Consider the following 15,977-nt stretch of genomic DNA (forward strand, 5'->3'; position numbering starts at 1 on the left):
AAATCACGGCCGCCCCCTCGAGATGCGGGAGGCGCTCTGCCGGCCCCGCTCCTCCCCCTGGGCGCGGTCTCGGCCGCAGCCCCGCCCCGCGCTGCGCTTCACTTCCGTGTCCCTCCGTCTGCCTCCGGGTCGCCTCCGTTTCCTCTGGAGCCGCTGCCGCCCGGTTCCCCGTTCCCGCTCGGGGCTCGACTCTCACCGCTCGCACCGGCGCGGCGGCGGCGGGCCCGGCCCGGCCCAGCGGGGCGGGGACCAGCAGAAGCAGCGGCGGGGCGAGACGGGGCTGCTCGCGCCTTCGCTCTCGCCGAACAGCGGCAGCCGGAGCGCTGAGCCCGGGGGCCCAGGCGGCGAGCCCCGGCGGGGCGGCCCCCGGCCGGAGCGGAACGATGCCGGTGAAGAAGAAGAGAAAATCCTCGGGGCCGGCGCCGGCGGCGGACGAGGCCGGGCTGAAGAAGTGTAAACTCGGCAGGTAGCGTCTGCGGCCGGCGGGCCGGGCCTCCGGCGCCTGTCGCCGGTTGTGGGTCTCGTGCGGGCGGGGAGCGGCCGCCCCTTTGTGCTGAGTGCGGCCGCTGAGAACAGCGGGAGGAGCGTGCGGAGCTGCTCGCGTCCCCTGCGGGCTTCGCCTGCCGCTTCCAGTGCAGCCCGTCTGCTGCCTCACCATAAGCTCACGCCTGCTGCGGGCTGCGCTCCTGTGTCGTGCTGTTGGCTGTACTCAGACGGCCCGTGGCAAACAGTCTCGTTCTCTTAGTGAAATAGGCAGCATGGCACAAAGCAAAATCGGGAACGGTTTCATTGATAAAGGCGGTACTCTGAAGGATCACAGAGTCAGTAGGGTTCGGAAGGGACCTCTGGAGGTCACCTAGTCCCATCTCCTGCTAAAGCAGGTTCCCTGCAGTAGGGTTGCAGGAAGGCACCCAGTGGAGCTTTGACTGTCCCTGGAGAAAGATACTCCCCAGTCTCTCTGGGCAGCCTGTTTCAGTGCTCTGTCACTGACAGTAAAGTTCTTCCTCACATTTGTATGGAACTTCATGTGTTCCAGGTGTTGTTGCTCATTGTCCCTAGTTCTGTTGCTGCATGTCACTGGGTAGAGCTTAGTCCTATTGACTTGAGCCCAGTGCTTCAGTTATTTATAAACAGTGATAAGATCCTCATAAGTCTTCTCCAGGCTCAGCGATCCCAGGTCACTAAGCCTTTTGTCATGGTGGAGATGCTCCAGGCCCCTCATCATCTTTGTGGTCTTCCACTGGACTCATGCTGGAAGTTCCATATCTTGAACTGAGGAGCCCAGAACTGGGTACAGTATTCCAGATGTGCTATCACTGTCTGGGTCCAAAATGGTTTTGTTGATTGATGTGCATAAAGAGGCCACGTGAGTCATGGTGCCTGAAAATGGCCATTAGAATGCTACAGCAGAGCAGCAGGAGCATCCCATGTGGTGTTCTGGAAGAAACCAAATGTCTTCTCCATCTCTTAGAACTTTCCAAGCATAACAGTAACACAGTGGTTACAGTAAACATCCTGCAGACATCAGAATACAACAGACTTACGAAATCAGTTCTACGGGAATGGATGGCTATTGCAAGAAACTGCAGCATACGCTCTTCCTCTTAGGTTGACCAAATTTGAACTTAGAGCAGAAGCACCTCGGCTTCTATTTTGTTATGACCATTCACTGTGGGTAACTGCTCCAGAGGCTGCTTATTGCGGGTGTTGATGATCTTTTATTTTCAGTCTATATTTATTCACAGCCACTATTTAATAGCCGTTCTTCTGCTAGCATTGTCATGGAATCATAGAACAGCCTGAGTTGGAAGGGATGGTTGAGTCATGCTTTACCCAGTGCTTCTTTCTCATGATTCCACCTCTTAGTGTACTCAGAGTGAGCACTTGTGTTTTCTGATGCTCTACTTTGTGAAGCAACCTAAATTCTTCTGGTTTGTATGACAGATTTTCAGTTTCCTTGCCCATCACAGCCTTTCTCTGCAGCTGTTCCAGTTTCAGTTCTTGAACACTGATAACCAAAAATGAACATTCATATTAGCTGCTCACAAAATGGTGAAGATAGGAGCGTTTCTAACGGAGTGTTTAAATGTAGCTTTATATTGCTAATATTATTTAATGAAACATGTAATTACAAATAGCTATAAACTAATGTGGTTGAAACCAGCACGTGATAGTATGGCTCTTCTTCTTTCTAGTGACCTGTGCTATTAAAAGCATTTGGGTATTTGTGTTGTATGTCTTGAATTGTAGTTTTCAGAACACAAGGCTTCATCTTAGCACTGCTTTTTCTGCTAAGGAAGCTTAAAGCAATACATAAGAGCTGAAATTGTTCAGTGTCTTTAGAACTGAACCATTCTTTTCCTGTTTGACATTTTTCTTTTTAAAATGGCAGTCTTGGTATGAGAGGATTTAAAATTATGCAGCACCATTTACTATTGCCTCATTCTTGGAAGTAATCTTTGCACGTTCTAGAAGCACTCGGTGTGTGAGAGAAGAATGCACTGTAAAGGTGCCATAACTCCATCCTGTCTTCATGTTTTCGTGTCGTGTTTTTACTGGAAACAATCAGTTATGTTGTACATTCCTTCAAAGAAAGGCGAGTTACAAAAATTGACCTCCTAGGTGAACAGGAAATTGTGCCATGTAAGGAAGGTAATGTAGGGGGTGGGAGCTGTCTGTGCACTGCAGTTGGAGTCTTTCCAAAGCTTGTATATTACTATTCTGGTCTGTGCCAAACAGCCATAGAACTTAGAGATTTAGTTACATGCTTAATATAAACAATCTGACCGAGTTTTCTTCCCAGATTTGGGTGCCTAAATATAAATGGTCTGACTTTTAAATATGTCAAACTCTACAGCTTTTGATGACCTAAATTGGATCTGTGCATCTTCAGCACCCTTGACTGAAGATCATGCTGCTTAGTAGAAACCAATGTTAAAGTCTTATATAAGTAGATAAGGCATTTGAATTACTGAGCAGTGATGGTTCAGACATCTGCATGTGGATTTTTGGTTTAATATCTACCAGGTAACAGTATTTCAGCATCTCAGCAAAAGTAACAGCTGGGATAAGTCAGACTAAGGTAAGGTTGCATTTCAAGGTAATTTCTTGTTCCAGTGAGTGTTGCAATAGCACGACTGACAATTGCCTCTTAAATTAAGCTTTTTTCATGAATCAGTTGACTTAATTGCAAGTAAAAATAAACAGAATATAACTGGTTTCCCATTTCTCATATTAAAATAACACTTCGTGTCCTTCTGTTTCTATAAGCTATTGCAGGTCACAAACCCCTGGTAAAGTAATAAGTGGAGAGGAGCATTTTTCAAGCAAGAAGTGCCTAGCATGGTTTCATGAATATGCAGGTAATATGCACTGTATACATACTTAAAATGTTTAAAACAAATCAATGTGTCAAATATTATTTGTGTTTTGCTTTATGTCCTCATGGAAATATAGGTATGTCCATATACACATGAATTCATATGGCTCTTACTAACACTTTCTCGGGGATTATCTGACTTTGTTTTTCTCCTCTTTCTCTGTGCTTTATAATTTTCCATGGCATTCTTCAAAATAAAATAACTGATGCTGCATGGTATACAGTGTTGAACTGAGGGATTCTACTGCTGATTAGAAAAGGACAAGTAGAAGTTGGGACTGTGGGCATTTAGATAGAAATTTATTTCTCCAGTGATCTTGTTTGTAACCAGATCAGAATGATAATGGAATAACAGTTAATGATTTAAGCTCTGTGTTCTCATCTTTTAGTAAAGGCTGGTAGGTGCTTGTACTGGTTGTGCTGAGAATCTGTGCTAACATATTTGGTGTCATAAATAACCAGTGTCTCATTCACAAACACTAGAAGTACCCTCTTGTGAAAAAATTAACTCGCTACCCAAGTAGTAGCTGCCTTAGTAAATGTCTAATGTATATTGCAGCACTTACTAAACAATTGTTGCAGCTTGTTTACTAATCATGTGACTAGAAATTCTGTATCTGTAAACTGTGATCAGTATCTTTTCTGACGTAGTCACTGAAGTCCACTGTAACTAATTGGTGACTAAAACTGTTTATTGGCTCAGTTCTCAATGTGAAATGAGGTGGTGTTTTGTCATCCAGGGATTGGTTTAGTATATATGATTCAAAGCCAATACCGTACTGACATTGTTTCCAGAGTAATGAACTAGTCTTGATTCTAGTAATTGCTTTCTCCATTAGATTTGAGGCATACTGTTTTGAACTCTTTCCTGTGGAAGATTTCCTCTCTGTGCTTTTAATTTTCTTATGTGCAAGTAAATCAAATGCCTTTAATTTGCTAAGGCTTATACATTGTATTGTTGTTGAATCAAGAATTCATTGTATGGAAACATAATTGTTAGTTAACCAGTAATCGAAATATGCCACACCTTGTATCTTTTTGTAATTTAAACAGAGAGACAGAGCAGCCTTTTATTATTTACTGATTTCTGAAGTAGCAGCATTTGCCCAAAATGTTCTGTGGTATTTTGTTTTGGGGTACACAGCCTTTGCCTTTTACATGGGCTTATATCCATTAAAACAGTGTTAATGTCAAGGTCCCAATGGTGCACAAAATAGCATGCTAGCAAGTCCTTTGATAATATTGGGCAGCCTACAAGTAGTAGTTTTTGGAACAGGCTTAGCAGAAATAGCTGGAACCAGAGGGATTCGGGGAAATGATACATTTTGCAGTGTGTCCATATGTGCTCTTTAAATACACTCTATTGCTGCCTTTTTAGACTTTCTTCATATTAAAAGCGAAAGGTAACAGCATAATATCGTCTGTTCTGGCCTCAGCTACATTACTTTCATTGTAGTCAAAGCTTTTACTGCTTTTTGCCTAGCATTTTTTTTTTTTTTTCAGATTTATTATACTGTTTCATTCATAAAGGGTTAATGGCAGATAACAATTCTTATAATAACTATGTTAGTGCAAACCCATAATGGCAACACTATTGAAGGGGTAGGATGTGTAATGGTAAGTCAGACAGATGTAGTGTTTTTGTGCTTGTGAAGTACTATTTGAAGAACATTATTCATAGGGCAGAGACGATACTCGCTGAGTTTAGCTTTGTCTATGTGAAGCTCAGTGGATGCTTCTGAAAACCCACATAAGTGAAGTAAAATAGTTTGTGCGCCGTTCTAGGAGGGCAGCTCACAGCAATTCCATATGCATTTTTCTTTTGGTCCTCATGGTTATGTCATTGACAAGTATTTCATACCTGTCTGCATGTTGCAGCTGATAGAATGGCTCTAATACAAAATCTAATCGATAAAGTAATGCGGTGTTTTTAAAAATAGCTTGTATAAAATATTGTATAATTCTTCCTTGAAGTGTGGTAATTCAAATGTAATATACATTTCACTGAATATTACTTCTGTTTCAATTTGGTTTGTTGTTTTTGGTTCTGAAGGTCCTGATGATGTTGTGGGGCCTGAAGGAATGGAAAAGTTCTGCGAAGACATTGGTGTTGAGCCTGAAAATGTAGGTTTCTTTCACAATACTAATCACACTTTTACCGGATTAGACTTAGTTCTGTGTATGTCTCTTCAGTTCAGTAAGCAAAGAGTTGCGTATCTTGTTTGAATGCTTGGAGTTTTCTTCATAGAAAACTAGAAATCTGGAAATCAATTTTTTCTCACATACTAACTCCGTTTTTTTCCCCTTGTTTGTTTCCACCAGATTATTATGTTAGTTTTAGCCTGGAAGCTAGAGGCTGAAAGCATGGGATTTTTTACCAAGGAAGAATGGTTAAAGGGGATGACCTCATTACAGTAAGAGGGTTTTTGTTTGTTTTTTACATATCAAATTTGAACATTCTATTAAATTTTTGTACCTGTAGCTTAATGAATCTTGCCCACTATTTCTTACACATTGGCAGAAAGACACAGAAACTCTTGGTTTTTAGGTCTGGTTTCAGTCACCAGCTGGAGGTAACTTTGTATTTCATCAGATTGGGAATCTGATGACTTCACTAAAAGTTTTGTCTATCGTAATCAGGTCTTGATGGCGTGTTAAAGTATCAGTTATCATACACATGTTCATGGAGACCTCAGATATGCTTCTGTCTCAGCACCGGTATTTTGAGAAGCTGGTTACTGATATCCAAGCTTCATAGATGAGAACTATTTTTGATAATCTGTTGGTTATTGTTGTTGTCTGCTAGGTACAGGTTAGAAGCCATTCTTAATTGCTTAGGTTGAATGATGCTTTTTCAGTTTGTAAGTAGATTTCCCAAATCCTTCTGTGACTAGGGTTATTTTTGTTAATGCTGAAGAGATGTTCATTTGTGTAACTACTGAGCTTTTGGTGAGGCTTGACTCAGCTGTTGTTTTGTTATTTATGAACCTTGCAATTCATTAATGTTTTCAAGGGTGACTTGTTGTGATACCACGTTCAGTTAAACTGTATACATTTTTAAATGTACTGTGTAAATGACTACAAGTCAGTTCTATGAAGACCTTAATTTTTATATCAACTAAAAGGCTTCAAAGTCAACCAGTCTAGCAGAAAGCAAGCACTGGAGTATGGCACCACTTCAGAGCCAATACAGATATGTATTGAGTACGGCAGCTCTTTAGAGATACTCTGAATACTGTAGACTTTTCTGTCTGCACTAATCTAGTGTAGTTAGGACCAAATCTTCATTTTAAGAATAGAGTTCAACCTGCTATAGATGTAATGCATTTAAGACAAAAAGTGTATGCTTTACTTTTGTGCATTTCTACATAAACAGATGTAATCAAAGCACCTACCTAAGCCTAAAACAGTTACTCAGAGGAAGCAAAACAGTGCAATCTGTGCTAGTACCAGGCTGTAGACTAAGCATCTGGTCACTCATATGTGACACTCATAAAGGAGCTGAAGACTCAATGACTTCGAAAAGCATGAATCTGTAGAATTGTGTTCTTTGTGCTCACTGGGAATAGGGGATCATAATAAGACTGCAGGGGTTGAGAGACTCTAGGTTCTAATTAGAGGCTTGACACAAATTTTGAAAGAGAAGGATTTACACTATTAGAGCAGCAGGATCACTTGATTCTTGCATAGCATTATTACACTTTTGCATGGAGAAATTATGTTGCAATTATTAAAAGCCCAGCATGTATTATAAGTGTGATTGATACTACAGAATTTTTACTTCAAAATGCATAGAAAACAGTGTCATGTAATTGCATCGTCAGCACTGGGTGGAATTCAGCTTGAGGTTAAACATTTGAATGTGTGGCTAATGTGCAACAGCTGAATTTCTTAAGCTCTTACTGCAGTTTCTCTATATGTGGTCAATGCTTTGGAACATAAGGTGGCATTCCATGTACACCAAAACTTAGTCTCTGGTCACAGAATCACAGAATGACCTGGGTTGGAAGGGACCTGAAGGATCATGTAGTTCCAACCCCCCTGCCTGGCAGGGCCACCAAACATACACCTTTACTAGATCAGGTTGCCCAGGGCCCCATCCAACCTGGTCTTGAACACCTCCAGGGACGGGGCATCCACAACCTCCCTGGGCAGCCTGTTCCAGGGCCTAACCACTCTCCTAGTGAAGAAAGCTGGTTCCCTGAATCTAAAGTAATCATTTGAATGTCTGAAGTTCTTCGCATTGTCAGCAGAGCGCCTCAGCTGTGCAGTTTATTTCAGCTCTTTAGATGCCTTGTTAGGGTGAAATGAATAGCCCTTAGCAAGTGACTGTTTACTTAGGTTTTGCTTTCATGTCATTGGAGGCTAAATAACTTGAGCATTGAACTCTGGGTATGTGACAGATAGTGGAAAAGGAGATTCGTGTCAGCTGTGCACTTCACATGCCCACAAAGCAAAATATATAGTTGCAGTGTGAAGGCTGTCACTGCACTTAATATTAATAAAAGACTGTCCTGGTGCTTCTGTTGTGTTTTGGTTTTTGTTTGTTTGTTCTTTTTTAATAAAAACTTGATTCCCATTGATCTTAGTCATCTTGTTCATGGTGCAGACACAGAAACAGCTGTGTATATAAAGTAATGGTTTGGAAACTCCTTAGTGCACCAGTGTGAACAGTCATTGGCTGGGTCTGGAAGTGGCTTTACATGACACATCCCTGTATCAGACCTCAGGGTAGTGTGTGTCTGAATGTCAGTTGGCAAATAGGTTGACAAAACTCAGCAATCTTGAGATTTAGCTTGCTTTCATCCTAGTTTTGTTAAGGAAATTACTTTTGTGTTACAGTGTGCCCCAGTGGCACAGTGGTAGGAATGCTGTGTTGCAACACCGGAGGGCCCGGGTTCGAATCCCCGCTGTGGCACAAGTGGTAGAAGTGCTGCTCTGCTATACAGGGGCTCGAATCCCGGGGGTTGGACTCGATGATCTCTAAGGTCCCTTCCAACCCTCATGAGACTATTACTATTATGTATGATAGAATCATGGGGTGGTTCTTACAGGGAGGAATGTTGACGACCTCATAGCTCCAACTCCCCTGCTGTGGGCAGTTCTGCCACCTGCTAGATCAGGCTGCCCAGGGCCTCATCCAACCTGGCCTTGATCATCTCCAGGGATGGGGCAACCATAATGTCTCTGGGCAGGCTGTGATAGTGCCTCACTACTCTCTGAGTAAAGAATTTCTTTCTAATATCTAACCATAATCTCCCCTCTTCAAGTTTTAAACTCTTACCCCTATACACCATGACAAAGAGTTCTTCCCCAGCTTTCCCTGCAAGCCACTTTTAGGTACTGGAAGGCCTCTGTAAGGTATCCTCAGAACTTCTCTAGGCTCAGTAACCACAGCTCTCAGCCTGTCTGCATAGGAGAAGTGCTCCACCCTTTAAGCATCCTTGTGGCCTTCCTCTGAACCTCCTCTAACAGGTCTGTGTCCTTGGGATGGGGGCCCACTTGGGACACTGCAGGTGATTGCTCACAAGAGCGAAGTAGGGGGGTTGAATCACCTCTCTTGATCTACTGGTTGTGCTTCCTTTGATGTAGCTGTGATATGTTTTTCTGAGCTGCAAATGCAAATTGCCAGCTTTTGCTGAGCTTCTCATCAACCAGCATCCCAAAACTTTTCTTACTAAGGCTGCTCTCAGTCCATTCTCTTTCCAGCCTGAGTTTGTGCTTAGAATTGCCCCAAATTAGGTGCAAAACCTTGAGTTTGGTAGTTCTGAACTGCATGGGGTTCACATGGGCATCTCTCTCCAGCCTGTCCAGGTCTCACTGTATGGTGTTCCTTTCCCCCAGTGTGATAACAGAACCGCTCAGCTCTGTGTTGTTGGCAGACTTGCTGAGGGCACATTCAAACCCACTGTCCATGTTGCTTACAAAGATGTCAGTTAGTGCTGGTACCAATACTGACTGATATTACCATTAACAGAGTGGACAATAATAGCTGTTTCACTTTGTATTTACACTTATATTTGAGCAACTTTAACAAAGAGTTTTATAGAAAATGTTGGTATGCTGACATTTGTATGTATTTTATGATAAATAATTTCAGGTGAGTTCAGAGTTGTTTGTTAGCAATATACGCATCATAGGTTCTTATAGTTTAAATACAGAACATAATTAGGTAACAGTTTATTTAGCACTGATCTTAGCTTGGACTTTGTCCTCCTTTACCTAGATGTTACTAGAGACAATAACGAAGAGGTTCCACTGAGCAAAAAGGCTCTACTAGCTGGAATCCTTAAATTTGTTTTTGGGTTTTTTCCCAAAGGTTTATGGAGCAGAATCCAGCTGTAGGTAAAGGCTTTATCACCTTAGTGCATGTTGAGTACTGTTGTCTGCAAGCTTTCAGAATGATTGAAAGATAAGGCAGTGATGGCTATGGCACAGAAAGACTTGGTAAAAGTAGAGTCGATGGATTTTAAAAAGCTGGTATTGTTGACACTTAAAAGAAGCAAACAAACAAGCTTGTTTACAGAATCCCAGCAGTCATCATTTCAATAAGCTGCAAATACTGAGCATGTCCAGTGCTCACATCACCTTCACAGTATTTCTAATGCAAATATTTATTTATTTGTTTGTTTTACACTTCCTGGCATTTTTCATGGTCCAAATGTTTTGTTTTGACCTTCTAACATTGTTTCTTCTCCTTTATTTTAAGGTGTGACTGTACAGAAAAGTTACAGAGTAAATTTGACTTCTTGCGGTCACAGCTGAATGACATCTCATCCTTTAAGAATATCTACAGATATGCCTTTGATTTTGCAAGGGTAAGGCTACTGGAATCTTAGGGAAGTTATAATTTTAGTTGTTCAGTGAGCTTGTGCTTCAGTGTTCTTGTGCTTCCTTTAACTCTAGGATAAAGACCAGCGAAGTCTTGATATCGATACTGCAAAATCCATGTTAGCGCTTCTGCTTGGAAGAACTTGGCCACTGTTTTCAGTATTTTATCAGTACCTGGAGGTAGGCATTTCCTTGACTGTTAGAATGATGGTGTGCTAGTTGGGCTGTTTCTGGAAGAGATTTCAGGTTTTGTGTTGTTTGAGTCAAGAATGTTTCTCCTTTTCCTTTCTTCAGGCTCCTTCTGAAACAGCGATGTTCTTATATGCATCACAGATCACTTTTCCTCACTCCCCTTCTCTAATCAAAAGCAGCAAAATTCCATCTTAATTAGGCAATAAAGATAAAATTAGTAAAGTCTGTCTCTTTAGCTACACGTGCTAATTTCAGATTTGCCCTGTTTGGATACGATGTGTAGGTGCCTTAAACTCTGACTGCCTCTGGAAGATTCTTCTCAGCAGTAGTGTGGATGTGTATGCACTGCACAGCATAATGGCCTTGGGACGCAGAATCAGTGATAAGTTGGAGGAAAGTACATGTCCTTGCTATTTTATGTCCTGGAGAAAAGGTTCCTGTAGCTGTTCATTATGGAAATGCACCTGTGCTAAGCATGCCTCACTTCAGGGCAAGATAAAAACGTAACAGTTTTTGAGGCTTTAGAATGAAGTGATTTCAGTTTTACTCTGATCTTCTTTCAAGAAACTATTTTGTAATTTTAGGGCTATGGAATATGTGCTGCATAGTCTTCTAAAAACTGGGGAACCAAGGGAGAAATAGCAGCTGTAGCCCGTTGAATTGGTTTTTAGGAACCAAATGAGGATTATAAATGAGAGAAACTGGGAAGAATGTGCAGCAGCAGTGTCATATCAATTGGCATTGCAATGTTTTGAAATTGAATTCTTTTTCCTAGCAATCGAAGTATAGAGTCATGAACAAGGATCAGTGGTACAACGTGTTAGAGTTCAGCAGAACTGTCCATGCAGATCTTAGCAACTATGATGAAGATGGTGCATGTAAGTAATCATAACAGTATTTTCTTTATTCAGCTATTAATGTCAGCATTTTTATTTGCCGTAAAATGTGAGTACATTAAGTAGCAGAAGCAAAACTTTAAGGGAAAAACTAATTGTTTTCCAGAAACACGTAGATAAACTGTCCTAACAGCCACTCACTTTCAAACAGCAGATACTAATTTTAGAAGCAGATCTCTGGCATGGCAGTGTACTTAAGCCAATTTATATCCAGTTAAGGATCTAGTAAAGCTGCTTGCTACATGAGAACACTATTTGCAAGCTAAACTGTTAACGGAAAACTCTTATTTTACACTTAGACATGATGAATTTTAGCTAAACTATAAAGTAACCTATCTGCTGGTACTTAAGAAATGATTTATGAGCTGATAGTCAAGCCTACTATGGCTGAATTGCAATGATTATCCCATTTTATTCTGCATATCTAATTGTATAATTCTAGAAGCTCCAACAAGAAGGAGTTACTTGCCCCATTTTAGAATATACTCTTATATTGAAGCTTTCCATTCAGTTCAGTACACCTGTTACGTGTGTTGTGAACACCTTTTTTCTTATTTCAGTGTATAGTGTTATTCATACCAGCCTTGGACTGAAGTGACTGTAGTCATGTCTTCATAAGTGTTTGGCTGTAAGGGTTAACACGGACGTTGCCTACGCTCAGTTTTAACCTCCATATGTTAAGAAAAAATGTTTGAAAGACACTGGCAGATATAACTGAGTTTCTTCCTTTTGCAGGGCCTGTACTTCTGGATGAATTTGTTGAATGGCAGAAAGTTCGTCAAGCATCATAGCAAGAATTCAAAAGAAAATGCAAGTTTTTTTGGTGCCCGCCTGTACACAAACTAATAAGAAAAACAGAGGATTGCATTTTCATTTTTATGAAAGACTTTACAGTAATTTTTTTCCTTTTTTAAGGAAGTTTTCTTGTTACATGTGATATGGGCATTTGAACCACACCTCTTCTGAGACTGAAAGTTGGAGTTCTTGTTTTGAGTCTTATGTTTATAGCATTTCTTTCAGAACAATAAAGATTCAGATTTGTGACAAAGGCCTAAAAGTGAAGAATGTCCCTTGAATGTGAGTGTGGTGTCTATTTCTAAAACCAAATCTTTAAAATTACCTTTCTCAGAAGTGCCCTTTGTTATGATTTACTGAGACCTTAAAAATGCTTACCTGGCACTGTTGCTTGCTGGCGGTATGATTGTCTTGTGCAAGAAACGTTAGAAAGTGTGACTAATTATTTGAGCCCTGGGTGGGGGTGTGTTAACTTGCATATTAAGTATCGGTCATGGGTTGTGCCACAGTTTTCAGCTCCTTTTGGAGATAAAGGCCTTAAGCTCTACTTTGTTCTGTTCTGTGCTCACCCAGTGGCATGGCATTTAATGGCAGATGCTTTCCTAAGCAGAAAGGTGTAGAGCACACGTGTGGCTGCGCATGCAGGGTAGCTGAAAACTAGTTGCCTATACTTCAGATGTCAAACAGATACTTTGATACAGTACTGCAGCTTCAAATTTTTACTGCAACTTAGACTTTGAGTTGCTCTGGACAAGAAGTGCAATTTATATATTAAAGGGGAAAGCTGGAAAGACTTGGCTTCAAGCTTTGCCTCTTACCTGTTTTGGACTGGAAGCATTCACAGCATGACTTTTTTTTTTTTTTTTTTTTAAACTCTCTCTTGAAGTTTTTCTATGGTGTCAGAAAGACTTAAATCATCTGCTATTGACCTGTACATAACAGGCTATTAATGTTTACCCTGTTATTCGTGAGTTGAGTTACTGCGATTGCCAGTTTAGGCAGTTTGTGTGACAGCCTTTAAATAAAGTAGAAGTTTGTCAGTCCGCCTTTCTGCCCAGGAATGTGAATGCCATCCTTGAGAAGGAACAGGATTTTAATGTGTAAATACAAGAAAACAAAACAGAAGGAGAGAATGAAGCATTTGTAACTTCTGCTTTATTATATAATTATATCATTTAGACTGTGATAATGCCATGAGACTCCAGTCAGTGATCAAGGCCTCACTGTGCCGAATACTTCAACAGCTTGAAAAAAGAATAGGTAATGTAAGCTAGGCATGACTTGAAGATCTTTGCCTCAGGGAAATTACTTCTGTTTTGCACATCCCTTATTCAGACTAACAAGTGGGAGTTTCCCTATCATTAAGGGAAAGCTTCATTCCCAAGAAAATGGATTTGTTTTTTTCGTTTTATTCAGAGATGGGAGAAGAGTGGAAGGGAGGGGTGAAGAGGAAGGAAGAAATAGTAGGAAGTGGGACAAAATAGAGGTGTGCCCGTGCTGTCATTCTATTAAAGGAATACCTTTGCTACTTGGCACTCTCTGGAGCTGCTTGCTGTTGGGACTGCAGCTGGTGGGGCAGTCAGTGGTGTTCCCTGGGCCTTTCTGCAAGTCACCTGATAGTACAGCTGAGCATTAGAAGTATGGCTCTGCCCAAGCCAAAAAAGCTTTGGAAGACGAAAAAGCTGAGGTACTGGCAGGTCACTGTGCTCGTATGGTGGCTAGTATCTATGTGCATGCAGACACGTGCACTATAGCTGATCTATTTTTCAGACCTTGCAAAGACTTCAGCAGTTCTAATAAACAGGTTTCAGGTTGTCTGTTTGCAGTGCTGACAATTCTGATTTCTCCCATAACAGAGTGCCTTTTGTTTGGAAATTGCCCTTCCATACAGAAACTCGGTGCCAGAATGAAAGTAACTTCAAGAGTCCCAAGAGCCACTCGTTGAGTTTCTGAGATGCACAGAATAAATATACACCAATTAGATCTGGGGATGTACTGCTGTATACTAAATCTCTGCAAGGGCACTGATTCTGAAATGACTTTCTAAAATTCACTTCAATGACTCTCCTAGCTTAGTATATTTAGACCCAGTTATAACTGGAGAATTCTCTTTCCAAGAGTTCTGAAATGCAGGTAGAAGTTGAACATTTTCTAGTGTGGTTGGGAAACAAACAAACAAAAAAACACCTTTTTTTTTTTAGATAATTGCAAGCTGTTCTGAATTCAAGTTAAACCAGTTGGTCTTAGAGGCTGGTGTTAGTGTCTAACAGTAGGAATGATGCATCTGCCATCCAAGACGGTCAAGTACTTACAGTCAAGGTGTAAGATGCTTTATGCTGTATCATTCGCATCTCTGTTAAGGTTTTATCAGTATTCCTCTAATAAATCCACATTTCAGGGATTTATAACTTGGTCTTGCGTGTAATGGAAAATCATCAGTTACTGTAAAACTTGGACTGGGAATGAATGTATTTAAACGACTTAAAATCAATATAGTTTTTCAAATTTGAATAAAATAGGATTTTAAGTTATGTTTCTGTGCTCTAAACTGCAATCAGATTTATTGTTTAAATGTGAACTGATGGCTTGTACAGTTTCATTGTGAGCTGGTCACTTTTCTTAGCTGTCTGCTTTTTATTAAATCACCCTACATCTTCCTGTGGATAAGTGCCAAAAGCTGTTTATTTATTTTTCCTTCTATTTTGTGCACATCCACAAGCCAAATCTGAGTCCAGCTGAATGCTTCCATTAGTCTTCACGTTGTAGTTTTGCTTTGCTCAGGTGCATTTCAATGTCTCAAATAAGGAAGCGACCCAGTTTTTGCCATATCTTATGATGAAAGTTCACAAGTGAAACCTGCTGCCATAGCTACAAGAAGTAATAAAAGCAAGGGTGAAATGTCTTCCAAAACTAAATCGCAGTGATGTCTCTCTTGATATTATAAGCTTTGCTTTAGTCTCATTTTTAATTTCTTCACATGAGTTCTCTGTTACACAGCTAAATTTTTCTCAGTTCCTAAACAGGAAAGTTTTGGGTTTTTAATCTGAAAACACGCAGCTGTTCATGGAAAAAGCCATACTGGTAGATCGGAATGTAATATTTCTTCTATGTAAAAATGTGATTTTGAATTAAACAGTCATGTATATTTACCTCTGTCCTTTAACTGTATGTGTACTTCTGATCACATTTATCTTCACTGTTTAACCATATAATTCTTTACTGATGGCTGTAATTTCACATTTCTATATAGTGGAACTTGAATTTTGCATTTAGATACAAATTTGGTACCGATCACAGCTTTTCCTTCCCCTAAAGGAGACGCTGCAGTCTACAGTTTGGTTGTTAAGGTATTTCTTCCTATCTTTGGAGAGCTTTGAGCTGATACTTTGATATTGACTGCAAAAAACAAAAGGAAAGGAAAAAAAAAAACTTGCAAGGGACCATAAGTTGAATGTTTCTGATGTTTTGCTCATTTTTCTTATAGCTGGTGAACAGTTCTTTCAATGCAATGTGTACAAACTTGTACAGGTTTAGCTTTGTTGAGTATGACGAATAAAAGTGTTATCGAATAGGGCAGATCAAATCTTTTCTGTCATGCTGCCTTTTTTAGCTTTGGGGTTTTTTTGGTTTGTTTTTGTGTGTGTGTGAATGTATGACTGTTGGTAATCGCTGAAGGACATAACTTTCAGCAAAATGGGTCTATCTAATTTCTAGCCTAAGCCTCAATGATTTCTTTACTGCTCTGTGCTCCTGCCGGTAATAGAACCTGATCTTAACCGAGAGCTACAGCAAACATCATCTTTGATCACAGTCATGTTGGTGGGTGTTGATGGAAGGCAGTAAACCTGGTAGTTAACTGTCCTGAATTATACGTTCAGTCAGCC

The 15,977-nt window shown here is 40.6% G+C and overlaps 1 protein-coding gene across 2 annotated transcripts; it reads left to right on the forward strand.

Annotated features, from left to right (window-relative positions):
- The first annotated feature begins 82 nt into the window (after positions 1-82).
- On the forward strand, positions 83-15,676 carry DCUN1D5 (defective in cullin neddylation 1 domain containing 5). 2 transcript variants are annotated; one of them, XM_015852273.3, is made up of 8 exons: positions 83-466; positions 3,271-3,362; positions 5,433-5,503; positions 5,702-5,793; positions 10,089-10,197; positions 10,286-10,390; positions 11,178-11,280; positions 12,034-15,676. In XM_015852273.3, the coding sequence occupies exons 1-8, from the start codon at positions 384-386 to the stop codon at positions 12,087-12,089; spliced, it is 711 nt and encodes a 236-aa protein (XP_015707759.1). In that variant the 5' UTR covers positions 83-383; the 3' UTR covers positions 12,090-15,676. The 2 variants fall into 2 exon arrangements, with proteins under 2 accessions (XP_015707759.1, XP_085412220.1); XM_085556094.1 differs by lacking the exon at positions 5,702-5,793 and having other exon boundaries at positions 155-466.
- Positions 15,677-15,977: the final 301 nt, after the last annotated feature.

The sequence above is a fragment of the Coturnix japonica genome, chromosome 1 (assembly GCF_054131305.1).
Source record: "Coturnix japonica strain WE chromosome 1, WE-NBRP24, whole genome shotgun sequence".
Taxonomy (NCBI): domain Eukaryota; kingdom Metazoa; phylum Chordata; class Aves; order Galliformes; family Phasianidae; genus Coturnix; species Coturnix japonica.